General features: G+C 37.5%; 2 protein-coding genes across 2 annotated transcripts; one reads left to right on the top strand and one right to left on the bottom strand.

Annotated features, from left to right (window-relative positions):
* The first annotated feature begins 486 nt into the window (after positions 1-486).
* On the top strand, positions 487-13,260 carry LOC124179432 (probable citrate synthase 2, mitochondrial). Its single transcript, XM_046563780.1, has 4 exons — positions 487-653; positions 10,130-10,291; positions 10,935-11,858; positions 12,068-13,260. The coding sequence occupies exons 1-4, from the start codon at positions 609-611 to the stop codon at positions 12,335-12,337; spliced, it is 1,401 nt and encodes a 466-aa protein (XP_046419736.1). The 5' UTR covers positions 487-608; the 3' UTR covers positions 12,338-13,260.
* Positions 13,261-14,916: 1,656 nt separating this feature from the next.
* Positions 14,917-17,819, bottom strand: LOC124179437 (ADP-ribosylation factor-like protein 5B). The gene is made up of 3 exons (XM_046563788.1): positions 17,212-17,819; positions 15,668-16,112; positions 14,917-15,343 (listed from the first exon to the last, which is right to left on the bottom strand). The coding sequence occupies exons 1-3, from the start codon at positions 17,255-17,257 to the stop codon at positions 15,295-15,297; spliced, it is 540 nt and encodes a 179-aa protein (XP_046419744.1). The 5' UTR covers positions 17,258-17,819; the 3' UTR covers positions 14,917-15,294.
* Positions 17,820-18,035: the final 216 nt, after the last annotated feature.

Genomic DNA, 18,035 nt, shown 5'->3' with positions numbered 1-18,035 from the left:
CAAAGTGATTGGGACTCTGTAATCGACGCAAACGTGGAATCCTTTGAATCGACCCTCAGGTCCACCAGCCACAAATGGAAATGAGTGGCATTGGGATTGTCACTTTGCAATGCGTCATCTGGTGGACAAAATAAAACTAATGCACCCAGGTTGACAGCTGACCGTTGACCATATTTTTTGGCGTGTTGATGGCAGAATAGGTACATAATTGATAACATTTCATCGATGTATGTAACACGACTAACGTGAAACCCCAAAAATTACGGTTTGCCTCCATTAAAATAAAAAACTTGGGTTATGTGGCGATAAAATGGCGCCGACAACCAGGCTCTGACGTCATTAGGACGTTTTCCAATACCGGATGTGTCGTGTGAACGCGAGTGACGCGCCGCCGATCGCCTAGACGCGAATACAGACGTAGCCGTGGACGTAGCGTTTCGCAGATGCGCATTGGCCGAGTGCGCATCGCACTTGCCTGACCTTCTGCAGGCGCGCGTCGTGTCCAATGTCCCTCCTCGAGGCGGTTGAGTTGGGCGCCAGACCTCCGAGCAGTCGGCCAGATACGTGAGCATAGTGAAACCGGACTTAACCCTCCCCTGATCGAGACGATGGCACTTTTTCGTTTTTCCGCCAAACGATGCCTCGAGGCGCAGGTGAGTTAGAGTTGGTCATACCGCATTCTGCGTCGTTATTATGCCGTAAAACGTATATCGTAACATTTGAATTCCTCTGATATTCGATTCTTCCGGTTCGAAATTCGAACGAGATATCGATGCCGCGATATTCTTTATCTCATGTTCACCGCGTACCGTTCAATAACGGGTGCTGTTTTTTCGGCTGGTGAAACACCGACTTGTAATAATTCACGATAGTAATAACGTACAGTCATCGCCTGTTGAAAGGACTCTGCGTCACTCCAAGGATCGCATCGGCGTTTACACGCCTCCTCGTAATCTTACGAATCTAGTTATCAATGCGGTAAAGGCGGTAGCTTTATCGACTGTTTCACTCTCGACATTTACCTTATAAAATTACCACCTCTTGACACGAGTCAAAATTGACCTTGCTCGATCACAAATTTTATATGCCACCGACGAATTTGCCCCTACTTCCTCGCCCTCCCCTCTTCCTTTTCGTTCTCATCGATCGCGCCATCTTTACACACGTTAGAAGAATTAAGTAATGTAATATTATGTATATTTATTCTCATTGAATAGAAAAAAAAAAACCCTGGACGTAAGTTTCCAGAAGATCGTTTCGGAACTTGCTTTTCATCTTCGCATTTATCGATTATTCTGCTTTCGCATTCTAATTTTTCCAATAATTTACGATACATACGTTTCTTTTATTTACCGCCCTTTCGTTCTCAATCGTCGTCTTATTTTTGTCGATATTTTTCTTCACCGTTGTCCCTCCCGGCGAGTTATGCACTATTTTGCAAGATGTGCTAATTTTAGCCAGGTCTGCGACAAAAAAACTGCTCCACTTACAGCGTCGATTATATACGTATGCGTACGCGCATCCATTGATGTTTGTATATGCGCCGCAAATCGTTTATCGAAGTTCGATCCGTTTCCTGATATACTTCCGCTGTTTCTCAGGTTCTCATTGTCATTTAAAAATCACGTTTACGATGTCGTATATGTATATACATATATATTAAAGTGTACCCTTCTTCCCTCTGTTTCTTCGCTTTTTTTTCACAATCGATCCCATAAATTCCTTCTGTCACTTCCTCTTGCCCATCACCCGCGCAACGTTCTCTAATCTTTTCTTTCTTCGGCCGTTTTTTCTCTCTTCGTTTGTACGCACCTATCGTAACCTTATTATTCTCTTAAACGCCGCATGTACTCTTCAACCGCAAGAATAATTGCCGATAAAATCGATGCAAACTTCAATATTGTTCATTTGGATATTTTTTTTTTTTTTATACATATACATATATATCCCTTGTGTTGTCTTTTAAATGCTCTCAGATCGCCATACGTCTATATAAAAGCGTTCGACATAACAAAATATGTGTTACGTAACTTACACGTATGTATGTATATACCTACAGGCTTATACCTGACGTATTATGAAACGACGTGCGTCACTTGAATTTTTATCTCACGTGTGTATTCGCTATGGCAAATTTTTCTTCATCTTTTCTGGCCACCGGGCCTTTTTCGTTTCAATATATATATATATATATTTTTTTTTATTTTCCGCTTCTACGATATATTATACATATACACCAGCATTTAAATTATTCACATCAAAGTTCCATTTGTTTTGCGGTAAATGTACCGTAATCGATCCCGTATAATACACGACGTGATGCACAGGAATGTTATTTTTGCAAAATAGATAACACGGTATATATTACCTATGTACGTCGTATTTACTAAGGCTTGATTCTTTTATATCACGAGGCTTATTTTTCGATTATTCCCACACGTATAACAGGATCCTCGCAGTTTTATCAATGCACACACCTATATGGTGTATATATAATATAAATACCTCACAGAAGCTCGTTGAACTCCAGCCCATGTATCTCGAGCCGTGTAATAAATGAGTCTATAATTATAAGCTCACAGTTGAACACGATAAAAACTACATTCTTCTTCGAAGATATCGAATATATTATAGTTATAATCTATTTTTGAAACCGTTTTTTCCCCCTCTTCGTTCCCCTCAACGATTTTGAGGTAGAAACTGAACGAATTGTGGGTCAAGCCCCCCTCGGTTAGACATTTTGTCGAACAGTCGACCCAGTGAGAAAGACGAGGACGGCGATACTGGCTGGGAAAGGAGGTTTCTCGAGCTCTAGCTGCGACGGTCAGGACTCAAGAAAGTACCGTGAGGTTCCATCGGTAAAAAATATGCCTCGTAATAAATAAGAATAAGCCGAGAGCATCCCGATGGACAAAGGGTGCGGAGCTACGCCCGGACAGAATACTTTTGCTCTTGGAGTTTTATTTATTTTTCTTTCTCATTGGAGGGTTTTTGGGGGCTGGAACCTCATGAGATGCATCGTGGACCTTTTGAACGGGTATTAGGTCTGCTGCACGTTTCAGTAATTCACTACCCAAGCAAGATTACAGGATCTTTCAACCGTAATATCTTATAACGTTGAAGTTAGTAACGTTACCGTAATTTTGGAACTGGATGAAACTCGGTGAACCGTGATAAAACGGAAAAAACCGTAAAAAATAAAACAGTTATTTTTTTCCAGTGTTTCGTTACGATAACGTTACGTGTCGGTATATGGTATACATGATAAACATTCGGAATCCGAGAATTTCATTGACGAGTTCGAATAATCACGTATACCAGCCACTTCCGGTCAGCTGATAAACGAGATATAACAGGGAGAGTATCAGACCTCTGGATTATACGGATTTTGCTGAAATTTCTAGGGGTTTTTGCTTGTCCCAATATATATAGAGGTTCTGATGTGTAGTTTCATCCGTCGGGCCTTTCTTCGCTCAATTTTTCAAAAGAGAAAGTTGTCAACAATTCGCTGTCCTTCGTTTAAACTTCAGTAAATACATGGCTCTGAAATCATAATATATAGGTATCTCTTTACATTTGAATCTACAAGAGCTCTTTATCGAAATTGAAATAGAGGACAAAGATAATTAATATTTCAGGCAAAAATAGTAAACAGGTTTCGTTTACATTACGCTATTTCTCTCGTCAAAATACTGATTTAATCTTATACACTTCGCAAGATCTATATTCTGGACCAAAGAAACACCCATAAAAATTTCAGCAGAATTCGTGATCCGGGGGTTTGACTCTCACCTTGTAAGTGTCGGACACGGATTGTTACGGCTATGTCGATAAGGCGATAGCAAATTCAAGTCCGATTATAATCAATGTACATTTTACGTGTACCTAGTTGAGTTTGAATTTAACGAGGTCCGGGTTATAATATGCCTATGGATTGTACGTACATCGCGTTGTAAGTTCGTCGATGACCTTGATTAAATGTATGATTTTTTTTCGCGCTAATTCTGGCCAATTATCGAAACACAATTTTTCGTAAGGTATTCATGTTATACGATAAATTCGTTCATAGAGACAATGTGCGAGCTGACGACGCGATCTTGCTGCTAAATCTCCACAGGGCACTGTTTAACGGGTCGGGAAAAAAATTTTGGCAGGGTGGTGAATTTTTCTATGCCGACCTCTAAACGTCCCACGATAACCGCATTATCTAACGTCGTCTTCTTCCTATCATAGTAGCATGGTAACTATTTTCGTGGGGTTTTTTTTTTTGTTTCTTTCTTTTTTTTTTCCTTACCTACGTTTCAACAACCCGTGAGTTATTTTCAGCCTTACCTGACCTAGGTGTTAACGCATTCGGTCGTTAATCCGTCGGACATTTTACCCGTCATTATATAATTATGTATGCGCGGTACAGGATGTTCGATTCAAAGAATTTCTCACGTTTTTCAATCTAGTGTAAATTTGCGCGACGATTACACCGCGTATGATATTTCTACGGGATTAGAATGAACTTTTGAAACGACAGACGCGATAAACAAGAAAGCGATTATTTACAGAAAACCGATCAAAGTTTACTACCCAAAGTATAACATGTACATGGGTTTCCAGCTTCGAAAAGCCACGTTACGCATCGTCATTTGTGTACAAATATTCGAATAGCCATGAGCCGTATGTTATACGCACACATTACGTAACGGCCGATCACCCACACCGAGTTCCACGAGGAATTTATTATTGTAAAAACTTGGAGTGGCCCCGGTGGGTGTGTCGTGATAATTTTTTACTCGCCGTTATAATTGATACAAGATTTTCGCATTTGCGTGTACTAAACGTAACACTTATAGTAGTATAGTACACACGGATCCAGACGTCGACTCGGGGATGAATTTAATTTACAAATTTGCCATACTGCAATTCGATGCTCGATGCTGATTCGCGCGTGTTCAGTATCACCAGCAGAGTGCTCTCCGACCTTTACGTAACATTTAATATCTGCACGAATGATCGAACGTGTAAAAGAATACGTATAATACGATATGATTGCGCGTGTGTGAAAAGTTATTATCGCGGCACTGAAAACGTCTTCGAGTCGTCGCCGTCGTCAATCAATTAAATACTCTATTCATCACACGTGCCTCCGAGATCGCGAGACCGATTTGAAGATAGTGGAAATCTCACGATTTTAACATCGTCCAAGGTTAATGTCACGCGGTATTTAATTCCCATCCACGTTACGGCGCCTGTATAATTTCGCATACGTATAAAAATCGTTTACATCCGATTTCATCAGCGATTATCACGCGAATTAAAAAATCGGATTTTTACCATCATCGCACCACGAGTTATTACATATACCTGTACAGTACCAAAAATTTGAGAAAATCTTGTTTCGTCAACGATGTGCGATTGAATTTATCCTGTAACGAAACGCGATTTCAATCAAAATAAAACACAGCTGGCCCAGCCAGGATTAGTGAACTGATTTCTTTAAGAGCAGGTATCTCAGCGGACTTTCGTTTCTTAGGTAATCAAGATCGATCTACGCACGTAATAATTTAAGTATCGGGACACAAGGAGTCAGTTTTATTAAAAGAAGTCAATGAACACGACACCGCGATGGTAATGTTTTATTTCGTTCCTCGGAGGAAAACTACTTCACTCAAATTGCATGATCATCACCGTTTAGTTCAATTTCTTTTTCTAACAGGCTTCTGCAGTACCGTTTAGGGTATTTCGGCGTCAATTGAGTTTAATACCGAATGAGACGCGAGGCTAGCGTACAACCGAGATGAGATCATTGCGGTATAACTTGACCCGCAGAAATCCGCGTGATGTCGCGAAATATTCCTTGTATCATACCGATCAGATCAACCTACACACACATATATATATATATATATATATATATATACATGTTGAATACACATTGAACTGGCGGCTCCATCGAATGGCCGCGATATTTCGGCCTATAATTACGATAATCATATTCGCGCATCGTAAACATCTCTGCACATCTTCCGCTGTTTATATTTGGATCGAAGAAGCTTTTTCCATCGTGTTTACTTCCCTTAGCCTTCTCCCCACTCTCTCATCTTTTCCCGACGTATCTGCATTTTCGAGTTCCAAATACGAAACTCGAAACACGGTTTAACCCTATTAGTCATACATTACTTTGCGGAATCAACTTTTATATCGAGTATGGTTTTTGGAGTCGCCGATCAGGAATCTGAAATCAGATCTAAAAAATTCAAGTTGGCCAATCCAATATGGCGAACGAAAATGTCGAATTCAATCAAATCCGGGTATACCTCTTGTTACGTATTTTTCAACACCCTGGACGACTTTTCACCCACTTTTCAGGTAATTCGTGGTGAAATCAGTATTTTATTTTTTTGGCGCACTTGAACATTGCTTATTGAAATCATAAAGCTGTAATTGAGCCATTGCGAATACCGGTGATAATGTCTGTATTTAAGAAGTGTGTGTGTGTGTGTGTGTGTGTGTTTTGCGATGACGTCCGACGCCTTGAAACCAGATCACGTTCAACCACATTTTCCGCGTGATTTAAAGGCGTGTATAATAAGTTTGTTCATATACGTGTACGCATGACAAATGGGCAGGTATATATGTGTAGTATGCTCGTGCGTACATTTACGTAAATTTCCACTTCTATTCACACACACACACACACACACACACACACACACATGCACAACACATGTACACGTTACGGCAACCTCGACATTTGGCCAACCGGTTCGCCATTCTCGCACGGGTAAAAACATGCCGAAAGTTTATCCTTTTCTTTTTCCTTTTTCTGTCGCCACCTCCCGCTTTATTTTTCACTCATAGACCGACACAACTTTTTCTTATTTGTACTCGAGGGTGTACTAATACGATATCCAGATAACGAAAGTGATTTACCGTTATGCAAAATTTTAAAGAGCTGAGAGTTTCTCAGCGTGAATTACGTAACATTCTGCTGCAAGGAATAATGTTTGTCCGCGGTATTCCCAATTTTAGCTGTGATACGGTCTTCTTTTCGTTTTTTTTTTTTATGCTCTCTTTGTTTTTTTTTTTTTTGTATTTTCCATAAAAAGTGGTCTAGACGATATGAAACTATTCGTAACGATAATAACTAATAAAAAAAATTATCGTATCATATTGACTATATATGTATTGTACAATGGTACATTTTATCTACGTGTTATCAATAATAATACGTCGATCAAACTTTACACTTTCGTCTAGACGTTTTAATTTATTGATTTTTACCCCCCACGCTATATGTTATATCACAAATTACACAACAAAGTATACCTTGTTAAACATTCGTGTTTTCATTACGTTTACGCGTACAATATCGGGCTTGTGCGTACATTGATAATGAACTTTGATCACGTTATATACGGTTTCAAAGCTTTTTTCAAGTTTCGTTGAACTCCGATTCAGTGTCCAGGTGATTGATGCATCGCCCTGGCGTAGCTAGGTGTATAAAAAAATGAATGAGGCTGAAGCCAGTAACGTTATTGTAATACGATTCACGTTTTGGTAAAATCGTTACTTAAATCAATCGTAGAAATGTCTGAAATGCAGTAAATCATAATATGTAATTGGCGAAACGTATTAATATTTTGAAAACTGGATAAACTTCAAAGTCACTATAAAATTGCAGAATATAAATCCCTCCTCTCAATGTTTCGCTTATACGTTAACGTTACCAACTTCAACCTCATTTCAACGACGCTTCACCTGCGGTCTTTGAATCTCTGCAAAATCCTGCGCTATTGATCGACACACGTATGCAAATATACAGATACCAAATACTCGTATGATAACGACAAATTGCAATCGTGCAATTACATCGCAGTGTTATGTATCACCTGACGTCTAGTTTTACAAAGGAATTTATCAACGCAATATCTCTGATTGCATGGATCGTTCGGTTAGATGAGGAAAGAAGTACACGTATAGAGGTGGGTATTATATCAGCTATCAGCTATCGCTATAAATCGCGTAAAACCGCACCTCTTGTTCTCTCGCCGACTCTGCTTATACGCCGTATTATACTTGGATGAAGTTTAAGCAGCGTGTAATGTCGGCCGATCGATTGGGCGAGAAGTTGACCGAGTGACCAAATAACGCCAAGTTTTCAAACACCAATTATATACGTATAAATGCGTATACGCAGGTTTTGAAATCGTCTGGGCAATCGATTTAATTGTGATATAAGAGCGCAGCCTGTACAGCTCGAGTTGTGAGTTCGATGTCATGTGCCTCTGCTTATTATTAGACATCTTCTGGCCGAGATCCCATTTCACGGTAGGTGAATCCGGTGCATTATACTGTGCTCGGATCAGATTTTATAATGCAATTAGTTCTCGATCGATTTATCACATATCGAATTTAACGGTTATTAATCTACGTTTGTCATACATCGATTTACCTTGGGTTTTGATGTTTTGTTCGATTCGTCGCTTTATTTTACACAGTAATCACTTTTAAACACTCGGAATGAACAATACCGTTGGATATAAAAATTTAAATACGAAATAAAATATTCACGTACATAATTATCGATTACTTCTGTAATATGACAACATGATCCCCTGATCAGTTAAGTAACCGGAACAGCTGTCGAGAAATATGTTATTATTATTATCATAGTATTCACGCTGCAATATGATCAAGCAAAGAACCTCAGGTGCCGATTAAGAGAGGAAAAAGAAAGTAATAATATTCCGACGCTCAAAAACGAAAAAAGTCACTACATATGTCGCACATTCGATTATATTACAAACCGGATGCTATGTGCTTACATCGTTTCCCCGACAACGTATTATAACACACTATGATCTCTTTACACTATGGACTTGGCCCAGAGAGTCGACTGTTAAGAATTTATCACACTTTTCTTATCGCACTGTCCAACAGTCGTGAATAATTTGATTCGTTCAAGATCAGAATAATTCACATATTGAGGTACAACAGAATGTTTGGTCGTAATTTATCACATCACATTCTTTTGTAATTATTTGTAATTATTTGTAGTTACTCGTAGTTACTCTCGGTTACTCGTCGAATGATTAAGACTAAAAGAACAATCTGGATTATTAACTTATGTACGTTATTAAACACAGTTTCATCATACCTTTCTTGGCTTTTGTACCGAATGCTTACATTGTGCGTCACTGTAAAAAAAAAAAAAAAAAAAAAAAAAAAAAAAAATAAAAACAACTGAACCTATGTATAGATTAGCGGTGATCTCAATTTGACTTTTCGGTCACAAATTGATCACAATATGCGGCATGTAATCATCAGAATTTTAGAGTGGATAGGTTTTGAGCAAAGCTTCGACTTGCTTATAAGTTCGAAGAATTTTTGTAAGATGTATATAAAGAGATTTCACGTATTTTCATATAACCTTCGATGTAAAAAAACTACCGTAATTGAGTACTAGAGGACACGTACGTATGTACAATACTTCGATTTATACAAAGCGTTTTCACAATATTGTCCCGATTATATTCTTCATCATCACGCACATCTTCGTAATCCGACCTTCAAACTTTTTTCTTCCAAGGTCCAGAGTCTCTCGATGCTCAATATAACCGAGTTAAATATAGAAGAGGTGATTATGTATTATATTCCGTAACTATTTCGACAGAGACCAACTCAAAGAGGCTTGTTTTATTGTTTTAATTTTCAAAATTAACGCTCCGCGTTTTCTCTTGCATGCAGTGCGTGATCGACATTTCTCATAACGTGGCTGCATTTTTATGGTGTTTATCTTCAACGATTATAGTGTAGTATAAAATGCCGCGACACATGAATTAATATTTTATTATGTAATGCCAGGGATTTAATCTCGTTAAATGAATGCACACTTCATTATTAAATTGTCAGACGATATCGAAGAGAAATCACATCCACGTTCGATAAAGATTATCAGACTTTTTCTGATTGATTGAGAATATTGAAACTTATCCAAACATTTCCGTCATACCATTTTTACGATAAAAGTCGCTCGTTTTCAACACTAATTTAAGATTTTCGCAATTGATTCTACAATTTGTTCAGTAATTAATTGTTGCTATTTCTCATTGTTCGATATTTTTTCATTTTACAGAAAATAGGATCGACCGCAACCAATGTTTTGAGACCACTGTCCGATGCATCGACGGACCTCAAGAAGGTCTTATCTGAGAAAATACCCAAGGAACAAGAACGCGTCAAGGCTTTCCGTAAAAGTCATGGCTCTGTCAAAGTTGGGGAAGTCACCGTGGATATGGTAAATCCTTCTTTTTTCACTTTTTCATCACATTTTTATGCATAAAATAAAAAACATTGCACTATTGATGAGTAAAACAGTTCTGTCTTGAGACTATAACGGAATGTACTAGTGGGGAAAAAAATTGTAAGACCTGCTCTAGTCATCGATGATAACTTTTGATTCTTTTAATCAGTACGTGGTAACTGTTATCTTTTTCAATTTCCATTACATACTTATAACTGTTATATCTTGCCCAATATATGTATGAAGTTCCATTGAAGCATTGACATATGATTTTAATTTGACCCGTAAAATTGATGAAACGGCATGGTCTAACCAATTATTCTTTTAGTCATATTCCACGAGTTGATAACTAGTCGCGTGACATGACTGCTAGACTACGTTTTTCATGCATGTTGCGAATGTGGCCGAGATAAGATTATAAAAATGCGAGTCGTGTGTTCTTTTGCTCTTAATTTTTTTGTCTTATTTATCCATCCGCTAGTAGCTCGACAGAATCCGTTCACTCTTTACGGGAACTTCAGTAGTAGATCCATATCCAAATGTAAATGGAAATTTGTTTCTGTGACATCAACCGATTGCTTTACTGTCATAATTTCTTGCATGTTCTTAACAGCTCTGTTTTTTCACATAATTGCAGATGTATGGGGGAATGCGGGGAATCAAAGGTTTGGTCTGGGAGCCTTCGGTGCTGGATGCTGACGAGGGAATCAGATTCCGTGGTAAATCTATTCCCGAATGTCAGAAGGTCCTCCCAAAAGCTGCCGGAGGTGCTGAACCGCTACCTGAGGGTCTGTTCTGGCTCCTAATCACCGGTGACGTTCCAACCGATGCTCAAGTTAAGGCTGTTTCCCAGGAATGGGCAGCGAGGAGCGCCATTCCAAGCCATGTCACCAAAATGCTCAACGATTTCCCAAAATCGTTGCACCCGATGACCCAGTTTTCCGCAGCTATTACTGCTCTGAACAGCGAGAGCGTATTTGTCAAAGCTTATTCTAGCGGGGTACATAAGTCAAAGTACTGGGATGCCGTTTACGAAGATACTATGAACCTTATTGCCAAGTTACCTGTTGTCGCAGCTACTATATACAGAAATACTTATCAAAATGGCAAGGGGCTTGGTTCAGTTGACGCAAACAAGGATTGGTCGTGGAACTTTTCAAGCATGCTTGGATATGACAACCCCCAGTTTGTAGAGCTCATGCGTCTCTACCTTACCATCCATTCCGACCACGAGGGAGGCAACGTATCTGCCCACACCACCCATTTGGTTGGATCCGCTTTATCAGATCCATACTTGTCATTCGCCGCAGGAATGAATGGCTTGGCCGGTCCTCTGCATGGTCTTGCAAACCAGGAAGTATTAGTTTGGTTACAAAAACTTCGCTCTCAGGTCGGCGATAGTCCGAGCGATGAAAAACTAAAGGACTTCATATGGAATACGTTGAAGAGTGGACAAGTTGTTCCTGGTTATGGACATGCTGTTCTTAGAAAGACTGATCCGCGGTACACATGTCAAAGAGAATTCGCCTTGAAACACTTACCTGATGACAGTCTGTTCAAGGTAAGAAAACGTCATGTTTTATTTGCTTGTGAAATATTTATCTTCCCACTTACCAGTCTGCAATAAAGTAATAAAATCATAATAGAACCTTGACAGGTAAATAGTTTACATGAAAAAAATAGAACGAATAAAAATTTTTATACTCTTATTTGTAAATAAAAATAATGCGGAAAAGCTGATGATTAATTATGAACAATTCATTTTTCTAGCTGGTGTCTCAAGTGTACAAGGTGGTTCCCCCCATTCTATTGGAGACTGGCAAGGTGAAGAACCCGTGGCCGAATGTAGATGCCCACTCCGGAGTCCTTCTTCAGTACTACGGGCTTAAGGAAATGAATTATTATACAGTTCTGTTTGGTGTATCCAGAGCACTGGGAGTTCTCGCAGCGCTGGTGTGGGATAGGGCTCTTGGTTTGCCAATTGAGAGACCGAAATCTCTCAGTACCGATCTTTTGATGAAGTCGGTGAAAGCTGCTTAAAAGATCTACGAATCCCACATGTGAAGTTCAATATCCTTACGCTACATAGGATTCAACATCGCATGCTCATTACCAAGTTTTATTATAGACCAACTTTACGACGCTTGGTTTATTTTTTATGTATCTGATGTGAACCGAAAAACTACCACGGATATCTAATGAGCTCGGTTTTAACGTATTTTGATACTGATATGAGCATGAAAATTCGAACGCATTGCCAAACTCTAGCAAAGATCAGTTTAAACATAAATATTGACAAATAATTATGTTATCATAGCAATCATATGTTATTAGTTATTACCAATTAGGGAAACGTTGATAATAATATCGATAATAATAATAATAATAATATTTCATTGGAGAAAATTGTAGTAGTAGGTATTAGTTATTGAAAATAGCGGAATATATTGTAGAAGTAGAATGTCACGCGTGTTGACATAAAATCTATGCCATTCGATTTTTATCTCGAAATATCGGAGAAAAGAGAATTTCTTGAATTCTTATCAATCATTTTCAAACATAAATCGGATGTATTATGTATTTATATTCGTCCAAGTACTTCAGACAATGTGTTCATGGCATCAGTTACGTGCATATTATATGTATGTTCGTTATTTTAACAATAAGCCTAAATATAATATTTATGGGCTGGTCTTAAGCAAGAGTCGAATTTTATGAGTTATTAAATCGAAGAATCAGTATCTATGTAATGAGACAATTTGCAATGGTGAAATATTATTCTCTGGCTCGTGGCATAGCATTTGAGACGTAGCAGTAGGTATTACAGTAAGATGCAACAATGTGTAAATTAAGGATGCGTCGAGTGGTAGATCCACTGTCGTATGAGTGAATGTGTGCGTGCGATACATTATTTATAGTAAAAGGAAAGAAATAAAAAAATAAATAGAACTTTTGAAACCTTATCCAATAATACCTGCGTATTTGCAAAGCCCTCTCTTTTCCGAAAATCCGTATTATATGAAGATTAGCGGCAGAATCAAAATACCCAACACTTTCTTTTATTTTCTAATTTGCCACTTGTTCGAACAGATATAAGACTAAGCGGGTAAAAACAAGTAGAATAATAACAAATGCTGAACATAGTTTGAATAAAAATTTATCAATAATGCTAGAATTGATTTTTCAATTTTTTCCTCAATACGTATTAAGGTTTACTTAGTAAAGCATATTTTTTGCAATTGGTTTTTATTATATGGAATTGGAGCAAATATTTTTATTGCGAAATTTTATTAGTGAGACCTGTTTGCGTAATTTCTACAATGTGTGTTCACTCTTTTCGAAACAATTCAGGTGAGATAGTGAACTGAAACGACAGTTGTGAAGAGTTAATTGTAACGTATATCACATAATTGTTTTATTTTAAAAATTTGATCCACAAATTAATTAACATTTGTACACAGTTTGCATAATCATTTATTTAATTCGTGAGTGGTTATCTGAGTCAAGAGTATATTGTATCTTTTAAAAACTTTTAACTACCGTAATTTTTAGATTCCTTAATATTCAGTTTAAAAAGTGCATCTATGCTAGATGTGTACGATGAGAACTTGTAGCTGTATAGAAACAACATGTGATACTTCAGCATACACTTGGGGTTGAAAAATCAGTTTCACTGCTGGTTTATTTACCTAGTTCGTCATCTTGCGAGCTTAACGTTCTAAAAGAAAAACTGAAGATGATTAATTGTTCTAAGATATTTTCTCAATATGAGAAAATAAAGTGCTTATATATATTTTTGTATTGATTTAATATACTTTTTTTTTCAATTTCATTTCAGACGACTATCACTCTAGTTTTAAATAACATTAGTCTTTTGCGTGGCTTGTCAACGATGGTTATCACGACTAAAAATTTTGTCAAAACGTTAATTTTTTCGGTGATCATATTTTACAAATTACGCACACAATTTACATGGTCGAGTATTTACTATATTCTGTCGAACATAAGTCGAATATCCAATTTTTACACTGTGTTCATTGGAGCTGAAGTACTTTTTTTTGGCAAATTATTCTCATGCACCCTAATCTTTAAACTGTTTACTTTCGAAGATGAAATTCGTTTTATACCCAATCGAACGTGTGTATCGTGAAAATGTTAATGCCCAGCGCCAAAAAAAAAAAACAAAAAAAAAAAAAAAGAAACGACTTATATTCGGTAAAATGCGAAATTATAATAATAGCTGCATCAAAAATTATCATTTACATTCACAACATAAATGAATACCACTGATAGTAGTTAGCCAAAATTTTCAGCTGGCACATAAAAATTTCTTAACATTGTTATTTATTCTACAGTATCAGGGATAAAGAAAATCAAGCTTAAAATAGATGACAATAATTTTTTCCTTAATCTCACAACCACTTCAATATTCAATTCATCATGATTTATCACAAAAACATTTTGTATTCTGGCAGGAAAAAGTTTTAGCTTGGCTTGTCGAATAACCTTGCTGTGAAGTCTTACAACATGTTTGCATACTTGAAGCACTAAAAAATCCTCTACAGATTATAAATCTTGTAGGATTCGTCGGAATAAAATGTAAGCATGTGGTAGTGCCGTTATTTTTTGCAAGATAGCAGATTAAATAGTTTCATAGCAAATTGTTGAAAGTATATCGTCGTGATTTTTTTTTTTCTTTACACATTACCAGTAGCGCAACAAGCCAGATATGATTTTACTTTGTGTCCACAATTCGACGGTTTTACATTTGTTACAACTTTCTGCTTTCCATTATCTTACCAACTGATATAAATACACTTTGACAACTATACTCCATACGTATTTCATTAAGGCTGGATATTCAACCTTTCAGGTATTAGAATTGTCATTTTATATTTAGTACAGCAGTCAAAGTGGCACAATACCTAAATCCCTTCGAATATTTTACATTCCGTATATTTTATTGACAAAGGCAGTTTAAGCTTTCACGATTTGGGTCATGTCTTCTTCAGTCTACCAACGATCCACTCGAGACCCTGGTATAGCCTATAAAAAATTTTTTTCATTATTATCGAACACAGAGTGTTTACCTATGCTAATGTAAGCAAAGCATAAAACCAGGTAAGTTGATATATAGCCAAGATAAGGTTGTAAAGATGCAAGGACAAATATTGTATCACATGGTAGCTATGTACAGAATTAATTCATCTGGCAATATTCACTCCATACGAAAAATCGCCTTTAGTTTGAAAAAAAAAAAAAAATACAAATTATATTATATCTACGACATATTGTGTGTAAAATTGAAAACAAACTCAGTAAACAAGATCCGATTGTCAAGGATAAAAACAATTTCCATGAAACACTTGCCCTTCTCCTGTAAGTGCGCAACAAGTTTGTATGTGCCACTGGTGCTTTTTAATCGACGTAAGATCCAACTGCCGGGATATTTCGGCGGCACTCATGCTTCCCTTCAAGTCTTGTTTATTAGCATAGACAAGAACGTTGGCTTTGCTCAACTCTTCATGATTCAACATGGAATATAGTTCCTCTCTAGTAACGCTTAATCTTTCACGATCTGTACTATCGATCACCATTATAATGAATTCGGTATTTGTGTAGTAAGTTGACCAGGCGGCTCGCAAACTTTGCTGACCACCCAAGTCCCACATTATAAAGTGAATATTTTTCCAAACAACTTCTTCAACGTTAGAACCAATTGTTGGTGACGTATGGACAACCTCGTTCATCAAAAATTGATACAATATCGTTGTTTTACCCGCGTTATCCAGTCCAACCATTACGATTTTGTGTTCTGAAATAAAACCAACAATGTATAATTCATTACTTGTTTATGTCCTAGACTTGACAGATTTTACAAGCCATAGTTCGAAAATTAAAGTAGAATTAATTGTATCTTAAACCGATTCATGATTAGCAGTCAATTACAACACAGAAGGTATAGTAATTCGAGAACTTAGAAATAAAGGTCAACTACCGTCTCATATTTATGATTACACGTTTTTCAGGGTCTATTCTGATACACCAATATCTGTGCACCTGGCAGATAAGGTAGAACATAATAGGCCTGGTATGTAACAGTACAAAAAAAGTCTAAAAAATGTAATTCAAGGACATACATTCGATTTCAAACGAATAGCTTGTATTCTACTCTATTCGCAACAACAGAAGTTAGTAACTGCTTTCATGGATTTATTCAAGATAAAGAGAAAAAAATGAAAACCGATTTATAAACAATTGTTAGAATTACGAGAGTCAGCTTTTAAGCAAGAATAATATAGATTCAATCTTATAATCTACTGCTCAAAAATTATAATGTTGGTTGAATACGTAGTGACAAGCAAGTGGCCTGACCTTGCGGCGCTAGTGAAAGCTGTGAAAGAAAGTATTCGTCGCATAAATAATATGCCAAGTTTCTATAGATCTACATATTGTGAAAATAGAGTTTCTGATCGTTCCATTTCTTCATTTGGCGAGTGATTCGTGACCACACTTTCGTGATAATCATATTGGCGAGAGGTGAATGACATACGGATGATTAAAAATAAGGTGGAGTTATCACATTTCCAAAACTCAAAGTCAATATTGTCACTACGGATACGTAGTAGAAATGGCATTTGGAAGAGTTGATTTTCACTTCTTTTTTGCTTTTACAAGAGGTTTTTCGGGCAAGGAATAAAGGCAGTTTAATTATCTGTCCCTGTGAAGGGTGTGTCAGAAATAGAAACACGTAGATTCTGAACGAAAGTTGATAGCGATTTATATCTGTAAGTGTCTCAAATGGGTCGTTCGTTGTAGACATGTGGTGTATTATTACTTACAATCACGAAAACGACTCGTGATCGACACAAAGGAATTGAATTGGCAATGGCATTGGGTATTTCGTTGCTTACCTTCGTTCCCAAACAGACTCCACAGTTTCGAGAATAAAAGTCCCATATTGTACAAGGTTTGAGCGTCAGGTTTTGTGTTTACTCAATATTTACAGCGAGATTATCTTTCAATCACGTAAACTGATCACTAGATATTTCGTGGCGTCGGATCTTGAGTTATATCTCATATTCACAGGGTTATGTGCAACTATTTTGGCTGGCTGTCACGACGAAACTGTATTAATCTCCGTTTCTCAACCTTCCTGAGACGCGGAACACGTCACAAATGTATACAAATATCAACGGGAGTAATACGAATGACGTTAAACGTGAAAAAATACGCAAGTATGCTCTAATTCAACGAGGCCAAAGTAAACCCCGACATATTGCACTTTCTCTTGTACTTCCTTAGACCCAAAAGAACAACCAGTCCCCTTTGGGAAGAACTCCGGACGATGACGTCACGCAGGGTTTCTGATCACTGAGTGGCCACGACCTTTGCAGTCTGTGCGCAGACGCGAGAAATGTATTCACCCGCGTAATCCTCGCGTTATGTGGTCTGCACATATAGGTATATTGTTTACGTACTGATGATTCCGGCTGACGTACACGGCTGATTAGCAGAAATTTGTCACCTTGGTAGAATGCTTCCTCGGGAATCATCTGGTCAACCTGCTTCCGGTTTTCGGTTTGCAGAAATCTTTCTTCCGTCGGATGTGGCAAATGTGGTGAAATGCAGTGGGAAAACATGTTACGTCATTTCAGTCATTTCCATTACTCATTTCCTGAGTACAAAAAGGGCGTTCGTACATTTTTTAGGAATAAAAATTCCAAAATGAATTTAC

This window comes from Neodiprion fabricii, chromosome 4 (assembly GCF_021155785.1).
Source record: "Neodiprion fabricii isolate iyNeoFabr1 chromosome 4, iyNeoFabr1.1, whole genome shotgun sequence".
In the NCBI taxonomy this organism is placed as follows: Eukaryota; Metazoa; Arthropoda; class Insecta; order Hymenoptera; family Diprionidae; genus Neodiprion; species Neodiprion fabricii.
Note: the sequence above shows the minus strand (reverse complement) of the source record. Positions and strands in the feature narration are given on the sequence as shown.

Bases quoted from the DNA above. Each gene is read 5' to 3' on its own strand.
- LOC124179432 (XM_046563780.1), top strand. From the start codon at position 609: ATGGCACTTTTTCGTTTTTCCGCCAAACGATGCCTCGAGGCGCAG. The intron at 654-10,129 runs GTGAGTTAGAGT...TTCATTTTACAG, and splicing joins AACGATGCCTCGAGGCGCAG to AAAATAGGATCGACCGCAAC. The intron at 11,859-12,067 runs GTAAGAAAACGT...TCATTTTTCTAG, and splicing joins CTGATGACAGTCTGTTCAAG to CTGGTGTCTCAAGTGTACAA.
- LOC124179437 (XM_046563788.1), bottom strand. From the start codon at position 17,257: ATGGGACTTTTATTCTCGAAACTGTGGAGTCTGTTTGGGAACGAAG. The intron at 16,113-17,211 runs GTAAGCAACGAA...GTTTTATTTCAG, and splicing joins GAGTCTGTTTGGGAACGAAG to AACACAAAATCGTAATGGTT. The intron at 15,344-15,667 runs GCAAGTGTTTCA...AATTTTTTATAG, and splicing joins TGCGCACTTACAGGAGAAGG to GCTATACCAGGGTCTCGAGT.